At 29.2% G+C, this 17,075-nt stretch overlaps 1 protein-coding gene across 1 annotated transcript in view; it reads right to left on the minus strand.

Annotated features, from left to right (window-relative positions):
* LOC145307527 (uncharacterized) overlaps positions 1-13,191 on the minus strand; it is a 67,427-nt gene extending 54,236 nt beyond the window's left edge. Inside the window, exons 1-14 of the mRNA XM_080149983.1 lie at positions 13,093-13,191; positions 12,880-12,969; positions 12,498-12,587; positions 12,139-12,213; positions 11,463-11,537; positions 11,074-11,163; positions 10,714-10,788; positions 10,322-10,411; positions 9,945-10,034; positions 9,685-9,759; positions 9,309-9,383; positions 8,995-9,084; positions 8,614-8,703; positions 8,001-8,081 (exon numbers count right to left, since the gene is read on the minus strand). Of these exons, the coding sequence (XP_080006109.1) occupies positions 8,001-8,081; positions 8,614-8,703; positions 8,995-9,084; positions 9,309-9,383; positions 9,685-9,759; positions 9,945-10,034; positions 10,322-10,411; positions 10,714-10,788; positions 11,074-11,163; positions 11,463-11,537; positions 12,139-12,213; positions 12,498-12,587; positions 12,880-12,969; positions 13,093-13,191 (1,185 nt within the window). The remainder of the gene's footprint in view (positions 1-8,000; positions 8,082-8,613; positions 8,704-8,994; positions 9,085-9,308; positions 9,384-9,684; positions 9,760-9,944; positions 10,035-10,321; positions 10,412-10,713; positions 10,789-11,073; positions 11,164-11,462; positions 11,538-12,138; positions 12,214-12,497; positions 12,588-12,879; positions 12,970-13,092) is intronic.
* Positions 13,192-17,075: the final 3,884 nt, after the last annotated feature.

The raw sequence follows: 17,075 nt of genomic DNA on the forward strand, positions 1-17,075 counted from the left end.
TATCAATATGTAATGGATATCTGTATGTCTATCTATCTTTCCATGTGTTTTCTAAAATTCATTTCTATCAAAAAGCATTTAAATCTATCTATATCCATATAATTTTTTCATATATGCAATAAGTATTCTTAAATAAATACACCTCTAAATAGCCTAAAACCGACTGACAAAGTAAAACTCGATGCTTATTGCTTTTAGAAATCTTCATATTTAAGATTTTTCTTCTATCAGAATAAGCTGACGTATAATACAAAAAACTTTTTGAACATAGCCACATTTAGAACTTTAAAGTAGCTTCGCTACTAAATTTAATTGATACAAATTTTTAGCCCTCTCACAGCAAATAAACAAGGATAAACATATTTAAAAGTAGCGCCGCAATAATAGGGTGATAAGTTTTTTGGAGGGTAAAAGGGTTGTATTAAAATTATACAATTATTAAAGACATTTTTAATTGTTAAGTTTATGAAAGTTGAGTTTTTTAAGTCTAGTTCCCTTATAGAAATATCCTACAAATAATCTACTTCTTTCTTTACATCAAAATTCTAAAGTAGAAAGTATTGTTTCACGTCTTTCGAATGTGATAGGTACTCTCAACGCTAAAGTTTCTAAAATATACAAATAACTATTTGTCATTATTATTCTAAAGGAAAATAAATAATGAAAACAACAACCACACCACAATCCCCTCTTGCTACGCATATTCAAAATCTTCAACAGTTGAATCCAACAGGGAGTTGAATCCATTTTTATAGAAGCAGAAATATAATCTATGATTACGGTTTTGACCCTCTAAAAAACGTAATCTACCAATCCCCTTTCCCCTCTCTTGGTGATGATATCATCAACGCCGATACGATTTTTAAAATGTACCATTCCACTTTAAATAGAGGCGAAACTGGAATGGTACATTTATGTTTACATATCAGCATATTCATAAACATTGATTTCCTTATTTAAATCGACATAATAGTAATGGTATATTCTATTTATTATTTTTATTTTACATAAAAATTTTTTTATAAACGCGCGGCTAGAGCTAACTACACATGTAAGAACACACTTCTTTGTAGAAAATATATTTCGCTTTATTCAAGCCTTTTCAATTCTAATTGTTTGAGAGTTTATGTACAACTGAAAAAATTTTTAATTATAAATAGTATTTTAAACATTCCTACAATTAACATAATTTGAAAATAGTTAGTATGATTTCAATTATGTCGATGTTAAAAGTGTAAACCACCATTCCAGTTTTGCCTCTCTTGAAAGTGGAATGGGACATTTCAAAAATCGTACCGGCATTGATGATAGCATCACCAAGAGAGGCAAAATTGGATTGGTAGATTACAAAATTCATATCGGCGTTGATGATATCATCACCAAGAGAGGGGAAAGTTGAATGGTAGATTACGTTTTTAGAGGGTCAAAACCGTAATCATAGATTATATTTCTGCTTCTATAAAAATGGATTCAACTCCCTAACTGTTCAACCCTTTATTTCAGCTGATTTTTTGGTTTGTTTTGTATTGGTTAGACCACTATTAAAAATGTAGCGCAAGTGTAAATATGTTTAAAATGTCAAAAAATTTGTATAGGTATGTGTTTTTACTATTATAAATTATAAAGATTTAATTTTAATCAGCAGTTTTACCTACCCAACATTTTATAATGATGTGATGCATCTCTACGATTCATTAAATCAAAGAAAAAAAGAAATATTAATATCTGATTCAGATTTTTCAAAAATATACTTTTTTCCTTTACAGGACGATTGAGAATGAAAACTTTTGTTTTTGATATATATATTTGGCCTGTACAAAGATGTTAGTTTGATAAGGTAGTCTTGGGTTAAGATGGATTAATAGATTTTAAAACTATTCTAAAGGAATAATGCATTGGGACGATACATTGATATACAATTATATCTCCAATGATGATAAACAGTATTACTGATTCGGTAATTTAAAAATAATGGTTTAAAAGTTTAGACACAACTCTTTTGGAAACAACAAACCAAAATGCAATAAAAATACCCACAGGTATACACTTTTGGGTACCAGTGTAATTTACAGCCCATGTCCCCTCCCTCCCTGTTAGTTATAGAGTCGCTGCGCATATAGAGAATGTCCAAAATTCATGGCGAATTTAACCAATTTTTACGTACCCTAAAAATATTTAATATCCTTTTGGGGGCATATTAAGCCCTCCCCCCCCACCAATCTGTAAAGGTTAAGCTTTAAAATTTTGCTATAATTAGGGTTGGTCTGTCCGTCCGTCTGGGACAGTTAACTCTTTTCTTTAATTTAAACAGGTTAGAATTGAATACTGATTCCTATTACCACAAGGAATAATGTTATTAGCAAAGCATCTCTATATTCAAGTCCTGAAAATGTAAGTATGTCCTTATACAGTATCCTGTATTTAAGAAGTTTGAACAAATTTGCTTCCAATTTTGTTTAGACTTATATATTAATTTTCTGCTTATTCAGTTCTGACACTCTACAAGTGTTAATTTTTGTTTGCCTTACTATTTCAAGGTTTCGCTTTTATGGATGATGTTATCCTTAAATGAAAATTGATTAGAAATGAAGCAGCTTATTTTTTGTTCTACTTTATACATAACCCCCCCTCCCCCCCCCCCCCCAATGTGTGATCAAGATGCCTCTGGAGATATATATAAGCCAACTTATCTTAGCATAATATTCCCCTTCCACCACCTCCCCCATCCCCTCAATAATTATGGTTTATTTGTGCAATTGTGTTTCAATTTTTAGTGTCGTGCAGTAGTGTTCGATCCGAATCGTGCAGTACTGAACGAAAAAAAAAACTTTTTTGTCTTACATATTATCAAAAAACTTATTTCGAGACTTGTTTAAGTTTGATAAAAACTAAGAAACCCTGAAAATTTCACAAAAATCGGATCACGGGAAGTAGAATTGTCACTAATGGGTTAAATACTCTAGGAAGTAGTCCTATAGCCAAAAACCTGCTAAAAAGCAGTCCAATTACCATGGATGTTTCCCTTAGAGCAATGGGAAATTAACCCTTACAGATCGGGGGGGGGCTTAATTAGCCCCCCCCCCCTCTTGTTTTTTCAATGTCACTTGCCTTCATTACATCATGACTTTTAAAGTTTAGTAATTATACATCGGCTAGAGTTGATTAGATAAGGCTATCTAGTCTGTGTCAGTCGTGGTGTCCGGTCAAATTTGGTTAGGTGCCATCAAAATTAGATAAAATTCTAAACAAATCTTAATTTCTACATTATGACTTTAGTGTAAAAGGTAGAGACCTAAATTTTTTTTTGGTGAATACTTAGATATCAATGAACATCTGAGAAAAGTGGTGTAATGACCGTTTTAACATTTTATCGCTCTGTGACGGATTTTATGACTGATTTTTTTTTCTGACTTATTATGGACATGTATCATAAATATCAATCCTTGAGCAATAATAAACTTCCTTGAATAGTAAGGTCATGATAGTTTGACCACTTCTTGGCCGTTTTTTGACCAATTTTCTATTTCCTACCTATAATTTTGTCTTTTATTGTGATAGAAACAGATAAAAATATTTATTGGCACCGCCAACTCCCATTTTAACGCCGTAACTGCCAAAAATTGCGGTTTCCGTTATTTGCTGTTTTTTAGACAATGGTCATAAAAAGTATTTTTTTGATATAAAAAAAAATTTCCACCTAAAATTTGGTGATCCTAGCTTAAAATTTGGCAGCCTTACAGCTGTTTTAATATTTAGCAGCTGTCCGCTTTAAAGTGGCTAAGAAGCGGTCTGATGGCTATGACTAGAAAAAGTAATTTTCTCTAAAATGCACATGAACCACCAGAAAAGAAATTTATGTGTAACAGGAGCCAAGATAGAGAGGAGGGCTACATTAGCCCCCCCAATCTATTAAGTTGGGAATTAGGGCCTGATCTGTAAGGGTTAAATTTTGATATCATTATATACAAAAAATTTTAAAATCGGACCAAAAATACCAAAGATATGAGGGAAATTGTGAAAAATTTTAAAACCTGCTAAAAAGCAGTCCAATTGCATTGGCTGTTTAATAGATAATTATTCTTCTTAATATGAGAGTGTTGACAAAAAGTTACTGCTGTATATCTTGAATAGGAGCTGAGATAATCATATTCTCTACATTTTTGTCTTTGAAGGACAAACTGACAGATTGACAAACATTTGGATCTATAGAGTAGCTTCACTACTAAAAATTATTTACCCCTTTATCAAATGTTGGTAAAGATTTTATTGTGAGGGTAATAAAAAACAATTTTTTTTTCAAGCATTTTTAGGAAGATAAACACCCATCCCTCCCCCCCCCCCTTCCCCACATATTTTGACGTCCTTACTTTTGTACAAAAATCTGCACGATTTCTAACCAATAATATGGCCTAATTATTGCTACATTGTTTTCCTATTGGCTGCTTTAGAAAATGTGTATCTAAATGTCCTATATCTATTCAATTAAGGCAGGTTCCTAAAATCTAAAATTTTAAAAATAACAATACTAATAAGATGAGGAACATAAATGTAATTACATAACAAATTTAATTGAGAGAATGCAACTTTGTTCTCACGGTTGGTTTTTTATTAAATGAATAAGTTAGGGTACAATGTTTGGCACTTTCGATATAAGTAAATGATAATAAAAAATCCATAGAATGGGATAATAACTTCAGAAAAATCGAAGAAAATAGTTTTCATACTTAATTAACGTTTTTAAGTTTTTCTTCAAAAAGTTTAGATAAGATGCCTTTAAAAGTCGTCTATGATTTTGTCAGGGATAAAAATGTAACTTTAAAATAAGAATTACAACATATTTTTTCAATTAGTACAAAGTAAAATTTTGAACATTTTATTGATCAGTATATTTTTTAAAATGTGAAGTAGAAACCTGAATATTGTATTATGAAAATTGTGTTATGATTTGATTGTCTGCTAGATTACAAGAAAAAAGATACTGACAGTACTTGTTGGTTCTTTAAAAAAAATTAGGTAGATTACTTTCAAAACCCCTCTTTTTGCAACGTTATTTCAATAGAACAGAGCCGTAGTCTTAGTGTACTCAATATCTAGACAGCCAACCATTGTTTTAGAATTGTTCAATTTTTTTAACTTCTGATAAAAACAGAATTAATGGTATTTTTGTAAATATTATACCTCCAAGAAATGGCTATACTTCCCAATCATATGTTGTGTGGTATTTAAGAGGAATTATTTTGATATAATGTCATTAAAATATTCGTTGAAAAAAGTGCTATTCTAGCTTATACTTTACATTTTAATGTGTATGATAATTCAAATAAAAGATAATGAAGATTTTTATTATATTTAATTGTTATAATTATAAAGAAAAACCTGGAAACAGTAAAAAACTGACTTTATTTTATTGACGTAGGGAAAATTTTGTCAAATATTTGAATAAAAAACAATATAAAACAAAATAAATTATTTTTAATATAGTCACAAAAAGGCTTAATGAGTTTAGGAAATATTTCATTCACTAATCATGTCATTTAAACTCTATTACACAGAATACAGTGTAAAAAGATGTTCTCGTTTTAATTTTAAGTAATTTCAAATGCATTTTAATACCTTTTAATGATTTATTTTTTGAAACATCTATTTATAAAATGTTATTGATTTTTGAAGTTATATGTTAAAATGTTTTTAAATTTTGTTAACATTTTGTTTTAAATGTAGAAAATTGGTAATTCTAAACATTCAAAAAATGATTTTATTAAATTTTCATCACTTAAATTGCATGTTTGATGAAATTTTCAACTGATAATTCAAGAAAAATCGTTTAAGTTTTATTATATTTTACTTTGAAATGTTAAAAAAATATAATTATTGTCAAAAATGTGGAAGTTATACTTTCCTCAAAAAAAGACCTAAAACATGAAAATTAGCACGTGTAATGAGATTTTTTTTCTTTCAGGTTTAATTTTAAGTAATTATTGATATTTTTTGTAAAAAGGATTTTATATAAAAAGTTTTAAAACTCGAGTTATGTAGTGGTTCTAAAAAAGGTTGCGAAATTATGCAATTTTCTTGCAAAAAATTTTTTCTAGGATTTTAAAAATAGCAAAGGGTGTTTTAGATGTAATTACAGATACAATTGCTAAGTCATTTTGGCCAAACACTAAAATAAAGTTTTTACATCTGAGGGTCCAACCGTTTACTCTTTTTATAAGCGAAGCTTTTCTATAACAAGGGTAGGTCCGTCCATCTGTATCTGATAGCTCATATTATTAATTTTGGCATATAAGAATTATCCTATCAATTTCAAATAATGTTTTCTGTAATAGTTAGATAAGATTCAGCAACTCTATAATCGTTATCCGAATGCCCACATGTTCATTTTAAACATACTGATTTTTAAAACTTTTTTTATAAAAACTTTAATTATTTAGTTATCCTATTCATCTTGATCTTATATTTGAAATAATGATTCCTAAAAAGTGTGTGTATGTCATTATCCTGCATTTAATCATTTTTACATTATAATTGTTTACAAATTTAGAGCTTCGCTTTTATTGATGTTGTCATTCTTGTTTAGCAACTCTCAAATAAGAAAGGAAAAATGCAAAGAGTACATCCAATAGACAATGCAAATAGATTGTTAATTTTTTTTTCTGTTGTAGTAAAGTTAAGTTTAATCTACAATATGTTTTGTTAAAAAAAATGTATTAAATTGTCTAGCTAAGAAAGAATTTTATTCATTATTATTTAAATAAAATAAGGAAAGCCTTATTTTTTCTTAGGGTATCCTATCTTTTGCATGAAAGATAGGAAGAGTTTTTATAATCAGCTAAAAAAATGTTAAATCTTTTAAGTAATAAAAACAAGATTAAGATTAAGAGATTTTTTTTAAAAACTTAAAATATAAATGTACAGCCTCATTCATGACAATTTTTAAACGCCTTTAGGTCTTATAAAACTTTGCTAATGAAAATCAACTTATATAACTCAAAATGAAGAACACCAAGTACCTTATGGGGGAAAGCGATGAAAAAGGGTATATATAAGTACAGGAAAGGGAGTGGGGGAGGGCTGCAATGTAAGACACCTCAGAGTTACTTAAAACTATACATATATTTAATTGGGGGGAAAGGGGGGCAGTAAATGGGAGAGGGGTTGAATTAATCAAATTGGTGTAGCCTTCTTAAATGTCATAAGTAATGATAATAAGAGTTAAAAGAACATATTTTCAAATATCATTTTTAAGCATATTTATAATTAATGTTTCAGATGGACAGACGTGACTTTAAAATTATAGAGTAGATTTAAATCCATGATATTACTAAAAAATGTTTTAAAATATTTTTTTAAACTATTTAATTATTTTTTTTTTTAAAGTAAATTTATCTTCTTTAAATACCTCTTGTTTGAAAATAGGTGCAACATCAATATGACATAGCACAGCAATAATGCCAAGGCCTACTAATTATATCTGTCCTTTAATTCCCTTGATTTCCCTCTTTCATTTTTTTCTCTGTGACTAACATTAGCATTTAATCCTACAAAGAGTGTATCTTACAAATAATACAAAGAGAACTGTAATACATTTCTGAAATATTTTTTATTAAATCAACGTTATTTTACATAGACAACTATATAAAGAATAAGCTAAAAAGATTTTTAAATATCTTAACATTAATCTGACAGGTTTAAGTATACCTAATGTTGACAGAGATAAGTTAAGGCTAGCCTTATTTTGATATTAGAGGTTTATGTAAGGCTAAAGTATGCCTATCAAAATCTTTACTTAAGCTTGACATTACTAAATTTAAGGGTAGCCTATCTCCCCTAAACTAAAGTAAAGCTAAAGATACCCTTATTTTTAAGGGGTCCCTAATAAACCGTTTGTGATTAGCTCTATAGTGTTTCCTACTAAGAGTTTTTATGAATACTTTTATACCAATGAATTGTACTTAAAGGCACATTATAACATTTGCATGAAAGTAATTGAACAATACCTTAGTAAACAAAACTTGCTCAGCAGAAGATCTAATAGCAACATTAATAGCCATATCCTCTGTAGGCGAATCTCCACCACCCTATAAAAATATTTTTTTGTTGGTTAGCTTATAATATTCAGTGTAATATCAATTTTGAAAAACATCCAGGATTTTTTTTGTCAACTATCAGTTATTTATGATTTAAAAGTCTTTAGCTGATAAATGATTTTTAGGAGTTTGACTCAAATGAAAAGTAATTTAAGAATACAAAATGTTTGTTTTGTCGGAGGGGCATTGTGTGCTTAGTTGGTTGTCTGGAAGGAAACTTGTATTGAGCTTAAAAGAAATGTTACAAAAATAAGATTTTTTCTTGTATTAATTCTAAACCTATTAATATCCAGTGGATTATAATCGGTTCTCATTCATATGAAAAAAAACTATGTCTTGCATCATATTATATCCAGTTTTCTACAAATATTAAAATGCACAATCATAAGATTAAAACATGTTTTTTGTATCCCCTGCATTCGGCATCTTGGGGTTAAAAAACTGGATTTATTCTTATAACTATACATTAATGTCTTTAGAAAAATGCTTATAATATGATACGAGAAATAACTATTATAAATACTTTATTTGATGTTTCCTCTTCTGCATCAAAGTTTGACAAGTGTTCACCATTTCCAACTTGGTCAGACATGCCATCAGGAATTCTTTTTTCCTTTACATATATTATAATATTATTTTCCTGTATTCATTCAAAACCGATTAATATCCGGTGGATTAGAACCAGTTCTTATCCATACAAAAAAAACATTGTCTAGCATCCTATTATATCCAGTTTTCTATTAATATAAAAATGTACAATCATAAGATTAAAACCCGTTTTTTGTATCCCCTACATTCTGCATCTTGGGGCTTTAAAAAACTGGTTTTAATCTTATAATTGTACATTTTTATATCCGCGGAAAGCTATTTATAATACGATGCAAGAAATAACTATTATAAATACTTTATTTGATGTTTCCTCTTCTGCATCAAAGTTTGACAAGTGTTCACCATTTTCAACTTGGTCAGACATTCCAACAAAAATTCTCTTTTCCTTTACATAGATTATAATATTATTTTCATATATTCATTCAAATCCGATTAATATCCAATGGATTAGAACCAGTTCTCATCCATAGAAATAAACATTGTCTAGCATCCTATTATATCCAGTTTTCTATGAATATAAAAATGTACATCTTATAATTGAACTTTTTTTAATGCTGTTTATAATAAGATGCAAGAAATAACTATTATAAATACTTTATTTGATGTTACCTCTTCTGCATCAAAATTTGACAAGTGTTCACCACTTCCAACTTGGTCAGACATGCCAAGAGAAATTCTTTTTTCCTTTACATAGATTATAATACTATTTTCTTCTATTCATTGAAAACCAATTACTATCCGTTGGATTAGAACTAGTTCTCGTCATAAAAAAAAACTGTGACTAGCATTGTATTATATTCAATTTTCAATTAATATAAAAATGTACAATCATAAGATTAAAACCAGTTTATTTAGCCGGTGCATTGGGCATCTTGGGGCTAAGATAACTGGTTTTAATCTCATAATTGTACATTTTATATGCTCAAAAAGCTGTTTATAATACGATGCACGAAATAACTATTATAAATACTTTATTTGATGTTACCTCTTCTGCATCAAAATTTGACAAGTGTTCACCACTTCCAACTTGGTCAGACATGCCAACAGAAATTCTTTTTTCCTTTACATAGATTATAATATTATTTTCATATATTAATTCAAATCCAATTTCTCATCCATACGAAAAAACTTTGTCTACCATTGTATTATATCCAGTTTTCTATGAATATAAAAATGTACATCTTATAATTGAACATTTTTTAATGCTGTTTATAATAAGATGCAAGAAATAACTATTATAAATACTTGAATTGATGTTTCCTCCTCTGCATCAAAATTTGACAAGTGTTCACCACTTCCAACTTGGTCAGACATTCCAACAGAAATTCTTTTTTCCTTTACATAGATTATAATATTATTTTCATATATTCATTCAAAACCAATTAATATCTGGTGGATTAGAATTGGTTCTCATCCATATGAGAAAATTTTGTCTTCCATCGTATTATATCCAGTTTTCAATTAATATAAAAATGTACAATCATAAGATTAAAACCAGTTTATTTAGCCGGTGCATTGGGCATCTTGGAGCTAAGATAACTGGTTTTAATCTCATAATTGTACATTTTATATGCTCAAAAAGCTGTTTATAATATGATGCAAGAAACAACTATTATAAATACTTGATTTGATGTTTCCCCTTCTGCATCAAAATTTGACAAGTGTTCACCACTTCCAACTTGGTCAGACATTTCAACAGAAATTCTTTTTTCCTTTACATAGATTATAATATTATTTTCTTGTATTCATTCAAAAGCGATTAATATCCGGTGGATTAGAACCAGTTCTCATCCATAGAAATAAACATTGTCTAGCATCCTATTATATCCAGTTTTCTATCAATATAACAATGTACAATCATAAGATAAAAACAATTTTATTTAGCCCATGCATTTGGCATCTTGGGGCTAAAAAAATTGGTTTTAATCTAATAATTGAACAATTTTTATCTGCGGAAAGCTATTTGTAATACAATGCAAGAAAGAACTATTATAAATACTTTATTTGATGTTACCTCTTCTGCATCAAAATTTGACAAGTGTTCACCATTTCCAATTTGGTCAGACATGCCAAGAGAAATTCTTTTTTCCTTTACATAGATTATAATACTATTTTCTTCTATTCATTGAAAACCAATTACTATCTGGTGGATTAGAACCAGTTCTCATCCATACAAAAAATATGACTAGCATCGTATTATATTCAGTTTTCAATTAATATAAAATTGTACAATCATAAGATTAAAAACCAGTATATTTAGCCGGTGCATTGGGCATCTCAGGGCTAAAAAAAATGGTTTTAATATCTTAATTGTACATTTATATGCTCGAAAAACTATTTATAACACATTATAAGAAATAACTATTATAAATACTTGATTTGATGTTGCCTCTTCTGCATCAAAATTTGACAAGTGTTCACCATTTCCAACTTGGTCAGACATTCCAACAGAAATTCTTTTTTCCTTTACATAGATTATAATACTATTTTCTTCTATTCATTGAAAACCAATTACTATCCGTTGGATTAGAACCGGTTCCCATCACAAAAAAACTATGACTTGCATCGTATTATATTCAGTTTCCTCAAATATAAAAATGTACAATCATAAGATTAAAACCAGTTTTTGTAGACCGTGCCTTCGACATTTCTGGGCTTTAAAAAACTGATTTTAATCTATTAATTGAAGATTTTTAATCAGCAGAAAGCTGTTTATAATACGATGCAAGAAATAACTATTATAAATACTTTATTTGATGTTACCTCTTCTGCATCAAAATTTGACAAGTGTTCACCATTTCCAACTTGGTCAGACATTCCAACAGAAATTCTCTTTTCCTTTACATAGATTATAATATTATTTTCATATATTCATTCAAATCCGATTAATATCCGATGGATTAGAATCAGTTCTCATCCATACGAAAAAACTTTGTCTACCATTGTATTATATCCAGTTTTCTATGAATATAAAAATGTACATCTTATAATTGAACATTTTTTAATGCTGTTTATAATAAGATGCAAGAAATAACTATTATAAATAATTGATTTGATGTTACCACTTCTGCATCAAAATTTGACAAGTGTTCACCATTTCCAATTTGGTCAGACATGCCAAGAGAAATTCTTTTTTCCTTTACATAGATTATAATTTTATTTTCTTGTATACATTGAAAACCAATTACTATCCGTTGGATTAGAACCAGTTCTCGTCATAAAAAAAAACTATGACTAGCATTGTATTATATTCAGTTTTCTTTAAATATAAAAATGTACAATCATATGATTGAAACCTGTTTTTTCAGCGCATGCCTTCGGAATTTTGGGGCTTTAAAAAACAGGTTTTAATCTAATAATTGAACATTTCTTATCTGCGGAAAGCTATTTTTAATACAATGCAAGAAAGAACTATTATAAATACTTTATTTGATGTTACCTCTTCTGCATCAAAATTTGACAAGAGTTCACCATTTCCTACTTGGTCAGACATTCCAACAGAAATTATTTTTTCCTTTACATAGATTATAATACTATTTTCTTGTATACATTGAAAACCAATTACTATCCGTTGGATTAGAACCGGTTCCCATCACAAAAAAACTATGACTTGCATTGTATTATATTCAGTTTCTTCAAATATAAAAATGTACAATCATAAGATTAAAACCAGTTTTTGTAGACCGTGCCTTCGACATTTCTGGGCTTTAAAAAACTGGTTTTAATCTATTAATTGAAGATTTTTAATCAGCAGAAAGCTGTTTATAATACGATGCAAGAAATAACTATTATAAATACTTTATTTGATGTTTCCTCTTCTGCATCAAAGTTTGACAAGTGTTCACCATTTTCAACTTGGTCAGACATGCCAACAGTAATTGTTCTTTCCTTTACATAAATTATAATATTATTTTCTAATATTCATTCAAAACCAATTAATATCCGGTGGATTAGAACCAGTTCTCATCCATACAAAAAAAAACATTGTCTAGCATCCTATTATATCCAGTTTTCTATTAATATAAAAATGTACAATCATAAGATTAAAACCCGTTTTTTGTATCCCCTACATTCTGCATCTTGGGGCTTTAAAAAACTGGTTTTAATCTTATAATTGTACATTTTTATATCCGCGGAAAGCTGTTTATAATACAATGCAAGAAATAACTATTATAAATACTTTATTTGATGTTTCCTCCTCTGCATCAAAGTTTGACAAGTGTTCACCATTTTCAACTTGGTCAGACATGCCATCAGGAGTTGTTCTTTCCTTTACATAAATTACTATTTAATTGAATACATTAGACATTCTAATTTATTGTTTAAGTATATCAACTGGTAATTATACAATGTGCAGTAAAACTCAAATTTTAAATGATAATATTAACTTTACCTCATTAAGTTCTACCACAGAATTGATGAGATCTTTTAGCAATTCATTGACTACATTGACAGCAGTCTCCTCATCTTGAGGAGGTTCTGCACTAGACATCTTATGAAACTATACTTCAAAAGATGTAATCTAAATAAAATTTGTCAATGATATTAAATAGACTAAAACCTGCCCTTTGACCTTCTCTCCTGATTTATAAAACAGTTTAACCCTTACAGATCAATTGACCCCCCCCCTCTAGTTTTTTCAATGTCATTTTTTTTGTAGGTAAGATAGAGAGTTGTGACTTCATGACTTTTTAAGTTTAGTAATTATAAGTCGGTATAAGTTGATTTTATTAGGATATCTGGTCTGTGTCGGTCGTGGCGTCCGGTCAAAGTCGGTTAGGTGGCACCAAATTTAGAAAAAAATTTAAATAAATCTTAATTTCTACATTATGACTTTTGTGTATAAGGTAGAAACATAAAATTTGTTGGTGAATACTTAGATATCAATGATCTTCTAAGAAAAGTGGTGTTATGACCGTCTGACCGCTCCCTGGCTGACTTTATGACCAATTTTTGTCCGGCTTTTACTACAGACATATATCATGAATATCGTGGCTTCTATTACAGCTAAAGACCTATAATTTTTTTTGGTAAATCCTTGAGCAACAAAAAACAGATAAAATATTAATTTTTTGTGCTGTTTTACCGCCATAACCGCAGAAAATGGCGGTTTCCCTTATTTGCCGTTTTTCGGCGATGATCAGAAATAGTGTTTTTTTGTTATGAAAAATAAAAGTTCGTGGCTAAGGAGCAGTCTGACCGCTATGACTAGAAAAAGTAATTTTCTCTAAAAATACACATAAACCACAAGAAAAAAAATTTATGTCTCTAACTGGGGGGGGGGGTCAATATGACCCCCCCCCCCCCCAATCTATTAAGGTAGGAATTTGGGCCCGATCTGTAAGGGTTAACAATTCATGAGATCTTATCAAACATACAAAAAATATCATTTTATTTTATTAGAAATAATTTTAATTTAATAACTTGACAAATAAAAATAACAAATAACCTAACATCTATCAAATCAGCAAATTTTTAGGCCATTTAAGAGACCCTAATGGACACACAATATCATTCTATTATTTAAATTGTTATATCATTACCTTTTTTTATGTTTATTTAAAGACTGAAACTTATCAACTACTTATTAAAAGCCCAATTATTATACAATTGATAAGAAATACTTCCCATTAAAAATGGGTGTGTATATACAAATTTCTTAGTAATTTGATTTAATTAAACTTATTCAAGGGATATATATATATATATATGTAGGGATGGAATAATTAAAGGAATAAGGTATAACTGACAAGCAAAATAAATCTAAAATAAATCTAAAATAAAGGGATGAGGCAAGCAACTAGCATAGGATAAAGAATTACATAACCTTTATACATATACTAGGGGCTACACTCTTAGAACCCTCTAGGGGCACTTACTGTAGATGAAGTGGTTATTTGATCTTCACCTAAATCAAAAAACCTTACCTGAAATAGTTAAAAACCTTCCCTTGACCTATAAAGAGCTTCACTGTAAAGGAGAAGCATTTCGGTTCAGTGGTTAGTGAGATCCAATGGACCTAGTAAATTATGATTAAAAAAAAATATATTTTCCACCAAAATGCTTTAGACACATCTTGGGCTCTAAATGGATAAAACAATGGCTGATAAAGTGATGTACATCCCCAATGATGATACATGAAATTATCACTCCTGTATATAACAAACTATGGTTTAAACTTTATGGACACTTAATTCAATGATTCAACCAATCAGAATTACCATAAAATCCACAAAGTTATTAAGTCCCCTCTCTCTCTGAATGAACTGGACATACAAACAGACGGACATATAGAGTAGCTTTACTCGTAGAAATATTGTGGGGACCTATTTGGTTTTTTTATCAGTGAGGAGAAGGAATGGACAGGAAACTACACTGGTACCCAATTTTTTTTTTTCGTTGATTAAAAAAATTTGGGTACTTTTTTGAATTTTCATTGGTTGCTTCAAACTTTTCAACCAAAAATTTCTATCTAATAACTTCTATTAATTTTGTTTATCTTCATTTGGCTTGAGAGCATTAGTTCATCATGAATTGTCTTATCCCTAAAGTCCCTGTATATTACAGAATTGGTAGAGTAGTGCTGCCCCAGGGATCTTAAGGGATTAGACAATGGACAATAAATTTGCAAAAATTAGGACTTCTTCAGATTACAATTAATGGTTAATATGTTTGGGGTCTCAACTCAATAAACCACCCAATCAAAATTTATTTAATGTTGTTAAGCCAATGAATAAGAATAGTTATTTCTTTTATCTTATTATAAACCGCTTTACGCAGATATAGAATGTACAATTATAAGATAATAATCAGTTTTTTTAGCAGTGAGGTGCCGAAGCTACGGGCTAAAAACACTGGTTTTAATCTTATGATTGTACATTTTTATATTTGTATAAATCTGGTTATAATACGATGATAGACATAGTTTTTTCGTATGGATGAGAACCGGTTCCTATCCACCGGATTTAAATGAATACGAGAATAGTTATTTCTCGTATCTTATACTAAACGGCTTACCGCGGATATAGAATGTACAATTATAAGATTAAAACTAGTTTTTTTAGCCACGAGGTGCCAAAGGCACCGGCTAAAAAAACTGGTTTTAATCTTATGATTGTACATTTCTATATCCGTAGAAAGCTGGATATAATACAATGCTAGACATAGTTTTTTCATATGGATGAGAACCGGTTCCTATCCACAGGATTCAAATGAATACAAGAAACAAAATTACCACTTCTGGATACTGCTAAATAAAGATTTCAAGTGCCCAAAGTGTTTTTTGCCAATTAATGAGAGAGCTTTGGGCCCCAATGTATTTTGAGGGCCAATGTCTTCTTCCTTTCTGAAAAAAAAATTAAATATATTAATACAATTTTTGTATTCATTCGAATCAGGTGGATAGGATCAGGTTCTCATCCATATGAAAAAACTATGTCTTTCATCGTGTAATATCCAGCTTTCTACGAATATAAAAATGTACAATCATAAAGTTAAAACCAGTTTTTTTTAGCCGGTGCCTTTGGCACCTCGGTACTAAAAAACTAGTTTTAATCTCATAATTGTACATTCTATATCCGCGGAAAGCCGTTTATAATACAATGCAAGAAATAACTATTATAATTCTTAATTGATAAGAATTTTACTTCCTTCAATAATCAAATGTATTTTACACAAATAATCATAATTAGAATAAAAAAGGATCTTTATAAATTCTTGATAATAAATATATAAAGTATAGATGGACACTACCTTAGTTGTACCAATAGAAACAAAGTGTTTAACCCCAATCTGCCAACATTTAACATATGAATCAAACCAAGTAGTATCAGGAATCTTTATTCCAGTATGGATTTGAAACCAAATAATATCCGCTGGATAAGAACTAGTTCTAAGCCATATCATAAAATCGCATATCATGTCGTTTTATAAACAATTTTCTACGAATAATAAAAAAAAACAAGGATGATATAAAAAGTACCAAATCACAAAAAAATAATTGAGAAGCTAACAAACAAATTAAATGTTAAATGGTCATAAAAAAAACAAAAATAGAGAAAAGGACAAAAAGATGATTATACATAAAACAAGGATGACAACATCCATAAAAGCAAAGCTCTGAAACGGTATGACAGACAAACGTTACCTCCTGAGAGTGTCAAAACTTAATATACAAAATATAAACACACAAGTTTTGACAAAATTATACGTGAATTTGTTGCAAAACTTCCTAAATACAGAATAATGTTTAAGGACATATATACTGACATTTATAGGACTTGATTATAGAGATGCTTCACTTATAATATTGTGCATTATTGTAACGGTCATACAGACAAAAATGCGGACAAACGGACATATAGACAGATATGCAGA

Source organism: Acartia tonsa, chromosome 15 (genome assembly GCF_053477335.1).
Source record: "Acartia tonsa isolate MP-2025a chromosome 15, ASM5347733v1, whole genome shotgun sequence".
Lineage (NCBI taxonomy): Eukaryota > Metazoa > Arthropoda > Copepoda > Calanoida > Acartiidae > Acartia > Acartia tonsa.